The 15,176-nt window shown below is 30.5% G+C and overlaps 1 protein-coding gene across 1 annotated transcript; it reads right to left on the bottom strand.

Annotated features, from left to right (window-relative positions):
- Positions 1-11,702: 11,702 nt before the first annotated feature.
- On the bottom strand, positions 11,703-14,563 carry B0H65DRAFT_468858 (uncharacterized protein). The gene is made up of 4 exons (XM_062826982.1): positions 13,602-14,563; positions 13,035-13,515; positions 12,840-12,976; positions 11,703-12,782 (listed from the first exon to the last, which is right to left on the bottom strand). The coding sequence occupies exons 1-4, from the start codon at positions 14,090-14,092 to the stop codon at positions 11,999-12,001; spliced, it is 1,893 nt and encodes a 630-aa protein (XP_062680437.1). The 5' UTR covers positions 14,093-14,563; the 3' UTR covers positions 11,703-11,998.
- Between the last annotated feature and the right edge of the window lie 613 nt (positions 14,564-15,176).

Here is a 15,176-nt window from a genome sequence, read left to right as displayed (position 1 = left end):
CTTTCTTTATAATCCTTTTCTTTGTATTAATCCCCTTTCCTTTTAATTATCCTCCTATCCTTCCATTCTTCTTCTATTAATTTTCTTTTTTTATCGATAGTTTATTTAATTCTATTTATTAATTATAGATAAGTGATTAGCCATCAAAATAATCTATATGATTAGCTCTATCAATCTCCTAATGTTTTTATAATCCCTGATTAATATTAGTTAGTTAATTCCTTTTAATTTTGTAATTATACTTTTGAATAAAATATATTATAAAAAAATTGTGAAAAGAATTAGCGTAGATATTATAAAGTATATTACCCTAAATTGAATTTTCCCTTTGAATTTATAGAAGGTCTTCCGAATAAATTTGTACTTATCTAATATATGTAATTAATTTCCTACATTACTATTATTACCATTATTTCCCCTTATAATATTACTTTTTTCTTTTAAAATTCTTTTTCTCTTCAGTAGGTTTTGGGCGTTTTCTATCGATCCAATCTTATTAGCCATTCCTACTAAAATATTCTAAGTATATAATTAGTATTCTCTAAGGGCGACTTTATATTTAAATTATATTGTTTTTCGAAATCCGTATTCTACGTTTTAGGACGTATTAGATTGTACTTTAATAAACTATTAAGATTACTTTCTCTGCGCTGAATAAAATAAATGAGCGAATTTATTTAGAAAATATAGTTGTTAAACTGGATTTATATTTCGACCGAAGGATTAGGAGTAAGGTTTTAAATAGAAGTTTAAATAGGAGTTTGCCGTATAGAATAAAAATATTTAAATCTGCTAGTAGGCAATAATCTTTAATATCCTTAATTAAATATGAGTATTTATTTCCTTTAATTATTCTTCTATTAAATAATTAGATTGTTCGTTCTTTTAGTTATTAGCGAAATTAATATTCAATTAAAATTTTCGAACGGCTATAGCGTTTTTTAAATAATACTTATAGGAGATCCTAATTTTAAACTCTTAAGTTCGCTAATACTTCTAGGAATATTTAAAAATTGCTAAGAATTAAATATTTAAAATTATAAAATTTTAAACGGGAATATAGGTAGCAACTGTATTTGGGTAAAGGGAGTCCCAATATAAATATCCTTATAATTGCTTAATAGATTATAATTATTAGGTATCGTTTATCTTTCCCTTTCTAATTAATTAGTTATCTCTCTCTTAATTTAAACCGATACGCTTCTCTTTCCTAATAATTAAAGGTTTAGAGAAGATGAAATATTCGGGCGTAAAATTTAATTAATAATAATACTAATTTCAAATTGCATTATAATCTTTATTCCGTTAAAATTGGTATAGAACCCTTCGATTAGCTTCCGTATTAATTATCTTTAGAATAATTGCTTTTAGAAGATAAGTAAGAATTTTTAGTAATTAAATTTATAGGGTTGGTTTTTATAAACCTATTATTAATCGGTAATAATATATTTTCGATCAATTTCCGTTATTTAAGCGTTTCAAATTATAAAGGTATTACTATAAATAGTTATTTTAATAAATTGGACTTAGAAAAGAATTTTGGAAAATCGACGATATTATAAAATTTAATAATAATTTAATATCTATATTAAATCCTTTTTCTTGTAAAACCTTATCGTTTATTATTTTTTTGATCTATATTAATTTAGTAATTTTTAGGCTAAATTAATTTTTAAAGTATCGAATCTCTTTCTATTTTCTTATATTAGGTTTTTAACGTTCTTTTAAACTATTTATCTTCGGTATAGACTTTAATTATCTCTTTATCTTTTAATATTCCTAAAGGATGCTATTACTTAGTATACAAAGTATTATAAATTAGTTTTTAATATTACCAAACTATTAAATTCTCCTTTTAAATCCGATTAAGCTTCTTATAATTATACTAAACCGAATTCTAATCCTAATTCTTTAACTTTATTATTTAAAAAGTAGGTTCGTATTCTAATAAGCGTATGCGAATAGCTTTAAAAATTTATAAACTACAAATCTAGGGATTCTTTTAGTCAGTAAAGTAGATAAATCTAATACTGATTCTTTTATTTCATTTAGCTTTATTAAGTACCTTTACTTATATCCCTATATAATTAATAATATATATTAAAGCTTCAGTTACCTTATTCGCTATTTTTTAATCAAATAATAAATTATAGTAATCCTACTAATTGTTTAATTAATTAAGGATAATTATTATAAAGTATTTTTTAAACTAAATTGGTAATATTTAGAATTTTATTATCGTTATTAATTTAATTACTTATTAATAATTATAAGGCGCCGTTCGAAATTTATTAATTAATTTACAAAATGTTATATATTTATTTATAACGAAGGTATATTATTCTCGCTTCTTAATTATTTATAACAGTATGGTAATAATGTTTTTGCTAAATAAAAACGCATATTTATTAATATTATACTATAAATTCACCAATCGTGCTACTATTCTTTTCTAAGTGATAAAATTAGTTTGAAATTTATTATTAAGTTAAATATTAGCTATATTAGGTTTCGTATCGGAGTAAAAGAATTTACTAAATAATTATATATAATTATAAACATCCTTATAATGTAAATCGATATTATATTACTAATTTCCGTCTCTGCCTACTTTTAAATAATTAAATAGTCCGTATCCTCTATAGCAATTTATTTCTTAATAGGGAGTAAGGTATAAGCATTACTTTATACTAGGGATAAGGCTTCTTAGTAGATTTGTTCTCATATTAGGAGTCCTCGGTTTCTAATTATATAGCTTATTCTTTTTTAAACTATTTAGTTATTTTATAATAAGATTATATATTTACTAATTACATTCCTAATATTTCGAGATATACTCCTTAATAACACTTTTAAATATTTTTATTATAAATTTAAAAATAATACCTTAATAAACAATACTTTAATTATTAATATTCTCCTATAGTAGGTTATCTAAGTTATACTAATTTAAAGGTTTTTAATAAGCGGAAATTACTTAATTGCTTCGAAATGTCGAGTAGCTTAATTAATAATTAATATAATTAATAAATTAGATAGGTCGGTTCGGATTATTAGTAATAGTATTTAAACTAGAAATATATTCTTACGAATAACCTTTCGGGGCAAAACGCTCGTTCTTCTTCGAATTAGACGACGACGAAGAAAGCTTATTTAGAATATTAGTAAAAGAAATATTACGAATAAATATAATAATTAATAATTAATAAAAAAATAATTAAATAATTAATATTTTCATCAGTAAGAATAAGAAGGAGAAATATTAGTATTCGGGATTTTTAAAAGCGTATTAGGTAATTAAAGAATAAGTAGAACAAAGCAAGTAGTATTTTATTTATATTATTCGTAGTTATTTAAAAAGAAAAGTAAAAAATAATAGAAATAAAGCGAGGGAGAAGTACTTTTATAAATCTCCTAGGGATTATCCGTCTAGCAATAATATTTGTAAAAAAGTATTTTTTCGAGGCTATTACTTATATAAATTATAAAATAATACTTAATCTAATTGAAATTTGCCTCTAATCTAAATATTCTATCCTTTCTATCGAATGCCTTTATATTAGAGGGTAAACTTAAATAAACTTAAAGATTGAAGGCGTAATTTTCCTTAGAAATTACTCTCATCTCTTCTTAATAGCAGTATAAACCACCTTAATAACTTTTTCTTTCGTCTATTCTTTTTCTCCCTAATTATAAGTAATATACTTACTTTAATATTCAATTATACTTTTACAACATAAAACATTACTAATTAATTACTCTTAATCTATTATTTAAATATAAGAATCCTACTTCTCTTTTCTTTTTCTTTCTCTATTATTATATTTCTTCCTCTTTTTATTTTATTATTAATATTTAGACCCTACAAACTACCAAAATAGCTAACGAAAACCTATCCTAACGTTTTACCCCGAATAATTATTATTTAATTAAAATTCAAATTAAAATATTACCGGGTAGTAATAAAATTATAAAGATAATATTCTTCCTCCTTATTAAAGTTATCCTCCTAAATATCTATATATAGCCGATTATTAATTCTAATATAATAATCGCCTAAAAATTAAGGAATACCTTTAATCCTAGGTCTAATAATAGATTGGTAAAGGATTACTTCCCGGTAATACTATTCAAGAAGCCAATTCGTCTAAACGCATACGAGTTGCACTCTAATTAATAATTTTCTACATAGTTACCTATCCTCTTTAAGTATTATAATTAGTCTTACTCTAGCAATTCCTACAAGACTACGAAGGATTTATTAAAATATTTCAAAACTTCGGTACTAAATAGGGCTTAATTAATCCGATCGAAAAAATTAGACTTAATTATAATTACTATAGAGCGTAGTTTAAGTTAAATATAAAGGCGCCTAGCCGTTCAATCGTCTTACTTTCCTTATAAACTAAAGGGAGGATCGTATTAAAGCGTTCATTATTTAAATTTCTGGCAAAGTATAAATTATTTTTATATTTATTAATTAATTCTCGACTAATTCTTTGTAATAATAGTAATTATTTATACTATTCTTACTACGCCGATCGATTTTCCCGGGAATATATATTAATATATAACGATAGTACCCGGAAGTTTAATAGGTACTAATTATTACTCTATTTATTAAATACCGTTCTTTAATAATTCCCAGCTTAATATTAAAGGAAAGTATTTGTAGAAACTATTATTAGGCCTGTAAAAAGATCTCTTCTTATTCAATAAATATAAAAAACGTATAAAATATCATTATTATAAGATTGCCGGGAATTAATTAAATTAAAGAGGGGTAGGCTTTTAATTATAAGAGTTAAATAATTGCTAGTACTCATCCTTCTAGATTTCGAATTAGAATTTATTTTAGGGTTAATTTTAGATTATAGGCTTAATATTTAGTAAGAGAAAGGGAATTAGGAATTAGAGGTCCTAAATTTAATAAATTTAGCATAGAAAATGAAGGGTCTTTTAATTGTATATTATTAAATAATTAATTAAATCGCATTGGTTTTTTTTGGAGGAGGGTTTATTAATAATATAAGAAAGTGTAAAACTTTTCGAGTTTTTCGTTCGCAATAAATTCTTATTCTATATAAAGTATTCCTTATAGTATTATAGTTATAATCTTCCCTTCGAAAGGAATAACAATATCCATTCGGTTTCTTTCGTAAAATAAAATACAAAATAAAAATAATATCTAATTTATATATCACTAATTATATAATATAAATCTATTATTAATTTTTCTTTTAGCTTCTATAATTATAAATTAATTTCTAATCTTTAAGCGGTCCTTTTATTAGAATAACTTTAAACTTCCGGTTTTTCTATTCAGTATCTTTTTGCGTTTCCCATTATATTATCTATTGAAATTTATTAATTACTATATTCCGTTCGTTCTCTTCCAAATTAGCTACCGTTTTTTCTATTATATTTTCACTAACTACTCTTTCCTCTAAACTTTCTTATAAATAAACTAAAGGTAATACTTCTAGATTTTCAACATCTTAATTAATTTCTAGCCAAACCCTATCAATAGAAAAGTATTTTTTAATCCTCTCCGTTAAATAAAAGGTTATAATATTAATACCATCTAAGGTTTTTAGGAAGTATTTGTATTTAGAAGTTTTTTTTCTAATTTGGAAGGGTTTAAATTATTAATAAGTTAATTTCCGAATAGAATTTATATTAATCCGGCGGATTAAATTATAAATTAGAATAAAATCCCTTATAGTAAATTTAATAACGTTAACTTTAATCTTCCCTTTATCCGTTTTCGTTCGTTTCGGTGCAATATTTTATAGCCTTTTTTTTTATAGCGGAAATTTTCTCTACTATTAAATCAAAATAATACTTACTATCCTATAATAAATAGGTCTTAATAAACATTAAATCGAGCCTGGCCTAAAGTAATCTATTATTTTTAATCGTTTTCTATTATATAATTCTCAAAGAAAGTAAATTAAATTTAATTAGAAAAACCGGATTATAACTATAGCCAAAATAGAAGGGAGTAAAACAATAGCTCCTACGAACTGTAGTCTAATTAGTAAATAAAATGTAAAATAACTAAAGCTTCTAATCTTTACCAATACCGCCAATAATCTTTATAAGCGTAGTAGTAATAGGGAAATAGCTAAATTCGTTTATATTATTAGTTTTGGAATTATGAAATAAAATTCTAATAAATAGGATTTTTAAAATTAGAAATAATCGTTATAAATTTTTCCTAAACTCCAATCCTCTATTAATAATTATTAATAAGGGAAATCCCTAACGCTAAATAATTTATATTTTTATAAATTGGGTGACGTTTTTAGAATTTACTACGGATAGGACATTAATTTTAATGTAATTTATAAAATTATCCCTGGATTTTAATAATACCAATTCTTTTTCCATTCCGTCTAAATAAATATTAAATATCTAAAATTTATTTATAAAATAATTCAAACGTCGGATTAATATATTAAAAAGTATTAATAAACGGCTTCGGATTTTATATTTAGTAATTTTAATAAAATTTAATACGATTTTCTACGTAAAAATATATTCCCTTCTAATAATAATAGTTGGTAATCTATCAATAAATAATTTCTCTTCTTTTATACCCGGCTTCATTATAATATTTCCGGAAAATAGCATTCCGATCAATCGCATTATTAATTAGTCTACGTAGTACTTAAATAATATTCCTAGGATGTAACTATAAAGCGCTATTTTTTATAAAACATTTAATACCTTTCGTTTTAAAACGTCGGCGATCTATTTCTATTTTTAAAGAACTAAAGAATTTAAAGGTCTATAAATATTTAGTAATTTATTAAGAATTAATAGACTACTTACTAATAAATAATTTTTATTCTATATATACTATTAATTAACGTTTATCTAACTTTAAAATAAAAATTTAATAGTCTACGTAATTATTAATATTTTCCTCTTCATCTTTTTCTTTTATATTATCGTCGGAAGGAAGTAAACATAATAGATAATTAACTACAACATTCTTCTTTCCTAGGATATACTTAATTTTGAAATCGAATAAACGAATCTAAATAATTTAATATATAATTAATACTTTAAGAATATTATTAATAACACCCTTTAATTAATAAACTATAACCTAAATATTTATTTCAATAATAAATTAAATATTAAAAAAATATTTGTTTTATTCTTCTTAAAGTATAAAGAAAACCCTGAAACTCTCTTTTAATAACGTTATATCGTTTTTCCGCGTTAAACTAAATTCTATTTTCGAACCGGCAAGGGTATTTTAACTTATTAAACCCTACTTATTTAAGGACTATACCCCAACCTATTAATAATATATCAACGACGAAAAAAATCTACCCGTATTACGAATTATCGTAGACAATCGGGGCCAAATAAGGCGCCGAAGTAACCTTATATTATAAATATTCTATAGCGAACTGTTTATTTTCTATCTATTACTATTTTATTCCCTTTTTTTATTAAAGTGTAAAGAAGCAAAACAATTAATCCAAAATCTTTAATCTAAATTCAATAATACTCTACAATTCCCAAAAAAGCTTTTAGTTATTAAAGTTCTTTACCTTTAATTTTAATATATCTATAATACTTCTAAATTATAATCTTAAATAACTTTTCAAATACTAATCGTCGATTATTTTCCGAATAGAAATAACTTACTAAAATAGTTTTTAATTAATACCATTAGGATTTTTCGGCTACTATTATTATAATATTTAACTTAATATTAATAAATACCCTATCGAGATTCAAAAAGTGCTTAAAGATATATTTCACTATCCTAAACTTAATTACTTTCCTATTATAATCTGTACTAACTAATTTAATATAGATATTATTTAAATAAAATCGATAAATTTAAGGTATTAAATTATACAAAATCCTTCTTATATTACGTATAAATTAGGCGACCGAATTTATCACTCTTTAGGGTAATATAAATATATTAGAGAGACCTTAAAAAATTCTAGAAAATTATAAAATCCCAGCTCTTTTTCTTCAACACAATCTAATTATATTCGGAATATAAATTAAGTAATAATAATATTTTATAACCTCTAAACTCTTCGTTAAATGTTTTATAATTAGGAAGGATATTAGAATTACGAAGTATAATTATATTAATTTTTTACATATTATTAATTAAATATAAGCTACCATCTTTCTTAGCTACTAAAAATTAATTATTTTGGTAAACTGTATAATTTTCTTCCAAAGTTCCGTACTTAATCCTATCATTTAAAAGCTTACAAACTTTATTATAATTAGCCTTTAATATAAAAATTAATCTGCTTTACTATATTATATAAAGAATAGTACGGATTTCTTACGGTAGGAAAATATTTAATTCGATTTTCCCTATATAATTAAAATTCTAAACTAAAATAATTTTTCAATTCTTTAGTATATAAGTGAAAAAGTCCCGTTCTTCGAGATTTAAAATACTTTAAACGCCTTTTAATATAATTTAAAAACGTTCTAGGGTTAAACGTTCACTTTCTTCTATTTTGGAAAAGTAAAAAGTAATTATATTGTCCTAAGGGGAAGGGTAGGTTTTCCTCCTCTTATTAATCCTTTCTTATCAAGTAGTAAAATATTAAATTTTTTATTTAGAATCTCCTTCCAATTTTAATCTATTAGAAGGTATATTATTGATTAATATAACCTTTTAATCTTTCCTCTTATATATAATATAAATAATAAAGGTTTTTAAATTTAGCGTCTTTTTAGAAAATAATTAACTAATTATTCCGAAAAATATGGAAGTAAATATAGTTAATCCTACTTTCATTTTCTTAATCAATATGAAACGCTATAAAATAGTATAAAAACGTAAAAGTTCCAAAATCTATTTCTTGTAAGCTTTTAATAAAATTCGCTTTTATTATCGATTGAAAAGAATATTATTTAAAAATCTATTTTTTATTCTTAAAACGCCTAATACTAGATTATATATATTATCTTTTCTACTTTTTTTTTTCTTTCCAAATGAATACTTTTCTAATTCATCCACCTCAAATAGTTCATTTCTTAAGAGTTTTCGGGTAATATTTAAAAGTAATTTCTTTAATTATTAAAGCCTTTCCCTCGTATAATAATACTATTCTAATAATTAATTAATTACTTTATTTTCTACCCGTCCGAGAATTTCATCGCTCGCTTTTCTATTATACTAATCTAGAACTAACTAAAATTTACTTAATATAATTCTAAAATAATTAGCGAATTTCTCTATAGGAAATGGCTACTCAACCTCTTCCTATAAAGTATATAAGAATATACCCAAATCAACCTTCTACTTAGGTACGAGAGTAGCTTTTATTAAAATATCGTCTATCCTAATATTAATTATTTTAATTCTAATTAAGGAATAATTAAAATTAAAGTAAGCATCCTTAAAGAAAAGCTAACCAAAAATCACGTCGTAATATAGCAATTCCATTATAATAATAAAAAAATACATATCCTTTAATTAATTAACTAACTATATCTTTATACAATACTCTCTTACAAAACCTTTTTTACTTCTATTATTATTAATATTCGACGCTATAGTAGGAATAATAGCTAATCCGTAATAGACCGCTATATCTTAAGTAATAATATTCACCTTAATACTTATATTTAATAATACCTTAATTTTTTATCTATTCGAATATAAAAATATAAATAAAGTTAATAAGATTGAGATTTTAATAATTAGTCCTAATATTAAAAGATAATTAAATTAAATTAAATAAACCCGTAACTATTTAATAGTAATTTTTCTAACTATATATAATAGGATAAGTTTTATTATATCCTAGTAAAAGAATTCTATATTCCTATTCTTTACCTTATTAAAATAATATATATTAGTACGAAGTCGTCGCTAATTAAATATATATATTAATTTATTCAACGTAATCGAATTTATCTATATATCTTCGCTTAATATAGGGACTATTCGGTTCGCCTCTTCTAATTAATTAGCCGTGTATTTCTTTAGTAGGAAACGATAGTGATATCCTTATTCAAGCCCGTATTATATTTAATTATTCTAATTATAATTAATATAAAGCGCAGATCTATTTTATATAAATCCCTAAACATAATCGGAGTATGAATTCGTATTACCTTTTTAAATATAGGAAATTAATCCTTTAAAGTTTCAATCGCCGTATTAGCAAACTCCTAAAGATTAATAACCTTTATCGACTTACCGTCCTTATACTTTAATTTAATAAGGGCTCGTATAATTTAATTCTCTTTAAATAATATATTTTCTTTATTAAAATTAGGAATTAGTAAATTAATCAGCTTATTCTCTACTATAACTTTACGGTTATTATTTAGGGTCGGAGGTAGAAATACCGGAAATATAATAAACGTTTCTTAGAAATCGAAACGAAGGTAATTATTAAATATTACCTTATTATCGTCAATATCTTCGGACGTACAAAAGCACTTAATAATTTAATTAAAAAAAAGAAACTTCGTCGATTAGAGTAATTAAAGCTTCCTTTTTCTTTCTTATTTCTTCTTCTAATATACTATCCTTTTTATTATTTTATTTCGAATAGCAATATTAAATTAATTAATTAAAATACAATATCTATTTATTAATTCTCTTTTTTAAAGATTTTGTAACTTTAATTAACCATTCTTCCTTTTAACGCACTTTAATAATTATATCTTCCAATTCCTTTTCAAAAGTAAAATCCTTTATATATAATTCTATAGCCTAATAATTAAATAGCTTCTTATAATACTCAACGGGCGATTAAATATTACTTTCGCCAAATATTTCTATCCTAACGGAATTTAATATTTCTATTTTAATAGAATTTAGCAAACTTATTAATTCGACCGAAGATTCATCTATAATTTCGCTTTCATTTTTAATAAATTTATTAAAATTATATATTTAATTAGGGATATATAGACTAATATTACCCTCGGTAATTTAATATATACTTACAAAGTAAAAGGATATATTATTAAGCGGCGTAATTAATAACCGATGAATTAAAATCACTTCTCGTTTTCCCTCGCTCTTCTAATAAATTAATTATTTAATATTAGAACTATCTTAATAGTAAAAATAATTTATAATATTAATATTGAATATATTAGTTTAATTATCCGTACTTTTCTTCTTTCTCTCCTATATAGCGCGGGCGTTATTTAGGAGAAAATCGAAAGCTAATTCGAATTTAACTTTTATACAAAGTATCCAAATATTCTTTTCTTACCGATCGAATAAGGTTTTATAATTAGCTATTTTACTATAAATAGCTATCTATAATCGAACCAAGGTATTAAACCTTCCTTACTTATTAACGTTAACTACTAACTTGTTTAGAATATAATTAAAAATTTCCTCTTTATCGCTAATAGTAACTATAGTTTAAATTCCAACTTAAATATTCTTAAATTAATAAGTTACCAATTTACAAATATAATAATCAATAATCATTTCCTAACAAACGTACTAAAAGTAATTACCACTATACTAATAGCATTAGCACTTATAATTACCGTTCCAACCTTCGATAAATTTTTTTTAGCATACGGTTGAATGTTATAAAATATTTTAAAAGTGGGTTTTATTATACAAAACGTAGACTTTTACATATTAGCTGTTATCGGCTAATATATAGGGAAAAGAGGGTGCGCGAAGTCAAAACAGGGTGCATAAGGACATCGACTACGGTGCGGTAAGTCAAGCTCTATATGTATGTAACAAGAATCATCTAAAGAAGGGTATATACATCAAACAAGTACGCAGGCTACCTACGTACACCCAATCAATCATTGGCAAGGCCATTAAGCAACCATCACTCCGTCACGTCTTTAATGTCTGTTCTTCAAAAAGGCAGCCAGCCAGCCAGCCAATCCATCGAGGGCTGCTCGCACAGCAAGAACCCCCATCCCCCTTTTCCACCACTATACCAAAACCCCCATTTTCCCTCTCCATTCCAACCCTTCAAATCAGGGACCTCCCAGCTCAGTACCTCAAACCCTCCTCCTCCGACTCATCCTCTTCAATCTCCCGCTCATAAAGCTTCAGGTCCTCCTTCTCATCCGCCTCATCGCCCTCAATCTCCAACGTCTCCACCCAATCCCTCCACCCCTCACCTCTCACCCAAGAAACACCCTTTCTCCAATTCCCCTCCTTCAATGCCTTGGCGTCCCTCTCATACACCACGCCCGTAAGCGCCAACGCCGCTACGAATACCCAAACATCGCCGCCCTTCATCGCCCGCCACCACCTCCTCTTAACACCGACCTTCCAAAGGCTATTCAAGCTCGCCTTGGCCGTGTGCAAGAAGATCGGCCTGCCCTTCTTCTTCTCCAGATACGCCCAGAAGCCGGCCAGGAAGCCTCCCAAGAAAAAGCGTTGCGTGGGCATGAACGTGCGCGGGAGCCACGTCTGGAAGAAGCAGATGCTGCTCCACCAGGTGCCCAGGGCGCCCGTGAGAAAGGTCGACATGCGCAGCGCGTTGGAGATGATGCCCTGGATGGTGGAGAGCGGGTAGTGGTAGAGCGAGCTGAAGCGGGGCAGGACCATGGCCGAGTAGACGAGGAGGAGGATCTTGGTTAGCGGGGGGAAGGAGCGCAGCCAGAAGGTAAGGAAGGTGCGCGTGCAGGACGGGTCGGAAGGGTGGAGGGTGGCGCAGGAGAGGGATGTGATGAGTGGGTGGGCGCCCGAGGTGAGGGGGGCGATGGCGGAGAGGGAGGCTGGGAGGGTGTCTTCTTTGCCTGGGAAGAGGACGGGGGAGATGAATGCTCTGTTGGGCATGTTAGTCAGGGTCAAGGAGGAGCAAGGGAAGGGGGTAAAAACGTACGGCCAGTTCAGCTTGGCCATTGTGGCGAGGCTGTCGATGATTTCGTAAACCTTGGGCCACTTCAGGCTGAGAGGGAAATCCTCGGGCCTGGCATGGAGATAGGCCGTCGAGTGCTTGAAGATGAAGTCGCCATATGCCTACATGATCTCACGTTAGCTCATCACTTCTCTCGATCCAGCTGGATAGTGAACTTACCGTAGGGAAACAGTCCCGATCGAACACGGCGGCATGCAACAGTTGGCCAAAGGCGAAGGGCTGCAACATCCAGCTTCCCCACCACCACGGCCTCGCCCGCTTCTTATCCGGCCTGCCATGGGTGCCCTTATCCCAACCCCATACCATGCCGTTATCCTCGGCACAATTCCATCCGAACTCGAGTGCTCTGAAGAGCGCATACACGGCAATGGAAACACGTAGCTGCTGGCTCGGATAGACACCCAGCGCAAGACCAGCCAGAGAGGCGCCGACGGCAGGGGCGTACGGCGACGTAAGTGTGAGCGTAGTCTTGGGGTTGCGAATCCGGAAGGGAGCCGCCGTAGGGTCCAGCAAGTGAGCACGTAGGCGCGTGAAGAAGCGGAAAAGAAGTCGGTACATCAGCAAGATGGTGCTGAGTGATACGGATAGCCGGAGGGTGGGCGACTTGTGAAGCGGTTGCTTCTGACCGCTGGCAGCACCACTGCTCCCATGTTAGCTTCCCGATATGATGCAATTCCCACCCTAGGAAATAACCATGCGACGGTGTACAGAGAACGGTTAACGTACCCTTGCTTCTTCCCTAGAACCCTCGCCGACACGATCCCCCACAGCTTCATCAACGCGCCTGTCGCAATGAACACGCGCAGCGAGTGTCTAATCGCCCTCGCATTGTAATCGTCGGCACCCGCTCCCTTGCCAGCAATCCTGGCCAATACCTCCTCTTTAGCCTTCGCCTTCGATCCCTTGTCGCCGGAAGAAGCGTTACCACTGGCACTGGCACGCAATGCCTGACCACCACCACCGCGACCCCTATTCTGGAGTTCACCGTCCATGATTCTCTGCACGGTATCGACTGTCGGTGCCCGTTTCTTCAGTGTTTTGGACTTGGAGATGACGTGTTTGTGCAGCACGGCGTATTCGCGAGCCGAGATGGTGTATCGCAGAGCATTGCGAAGAATGGGATCCGAGGTGGACTTGGCCGTGACTCCCGGGCCTCCTGGGCTGGGGCTGGCTCGAGGGCCTGCTGCGGCTGCGCCGGCGGAGGCTCTTGAGGCCATCTTGGAACGCGCCGCCGAGTTCGGACAAAGTCTAGTTGACTCCTGGGTATGCTTGGATGGTTCGGTCTGTTGTTCTGCTGTCGGAACAGCTCGTCGGTTGGTGTGATTGATGCCGGCCGTCGAGGCAATTCCCAATCGACGTCGACGATTTGTCGCGACTCAACTCCCTGAATTACGTCTCGGATTTCTCCTCCCTTTCCGTCCGCTGTCTAACCTCCTGCTTCTGTGTTACCCTTGATCGTGGTAGACCCTATGTCGGCGCGATTCGTCGCGTGATGTCGTCACAAACAGTCCAAGGTCGAAAGATAGCGGCCGTCTGTCACGCCGCCCGTTTATTGTGGAGATGGATTCGGTGAGGGGAGATGGAAATGGGGTTCAATTGGGCATCCAGTCAGCAAGTGAGACTTCGACTGCAGTCACCGAGTGACGCTTCCACAGTTCCACGTGCTGTCCCCAAGCGAGCCAGCCTCGGTATTTCCTAGTTCCCTGAGTGGCTGTTTAGCAAGGAAACCCCTTACAAAGCTAAAGGGAGCTCATGTAGGCAGCTCCCAATCAGGTTAGCGCACTTCTCCCCACACTCACAAGGGGTCCTGATGCTACCTGCGCAGCTATCCTCCACCATGCCGTCATTCCCGTCTCCATGCAGGGCATCGATCGCTTTTTTCTTCCAAAACACCAAACCCAAGTCAACAGACACAACATAAACACCGAGATGAACGGGATGATAAAAGTAATGCTGTACAATTTTGTTTTACAACCGACTACCTAAAATATCTTGGAAGCCATAGCGAGAATTACCTACTACCATGTAGCCCTGCTCAAAGCTCATAAGCTCATTCATGTCCACCATCTATCTCCTCCGGTGAAACCGCAACGTCCATGGGTATTTTAGTATGTTTTCCTTCCTGCATCGTCTCTTTAGGCCATAACGGCTGAATCCGCTTTCTCAATCCATTGTATGGCGGAAACAGCCACTCGCTAACCGCTCCTTGCAAAACAACAATAAAAAAGTAAGCAACGCCACAAAGCCCGAGTCGGATCCCAATCCAAACCATCCTCGCTCCGCCAGAAGAAAGATTCTGGA

The sequence above is a fragment of the Neurospora tetraspora genome, assembly GCF_033439725.1.
Source record: "Neurospora tetraspora strain CBS 560.94 chromosome Unknown B0H65scaffold_5, whole genome shotgun sequence".
Lineage (NCBI taxonomy): Eukaryota > Fungi > Ascomycota > Sordariomycetes > Sordariales > Sordariaceae > Neurospora > Neurospora tetraspora.
This window is presented reverse-complemented; position numbering and strand designations above follow the sequence as displayed.

Coding starts and splice junctions, on each gene's coding strand:
- B0H65DRAFT_468858 (XM_062826982.1), bottom strand. CDS start 14,092: ATGGCCTCAAGAGCCTCCGCCGGCGCAGCCGCAGCAGGCCCTCGAGCC. Junction 12,977..13,034: donor ATCGGGACTGTTTCCCTACG/GTAAGTTCACTA, acceptor GAGATCATGTAG/GCATATGGCGACTTCATCTT. Junction 12,783..12,839: donor ATGGCCAAGCTGAACTGGCC/GTACGTTTTTAC, acceptor CATGCCCAACAG/AGCATTCATCTCCCCCGTCC.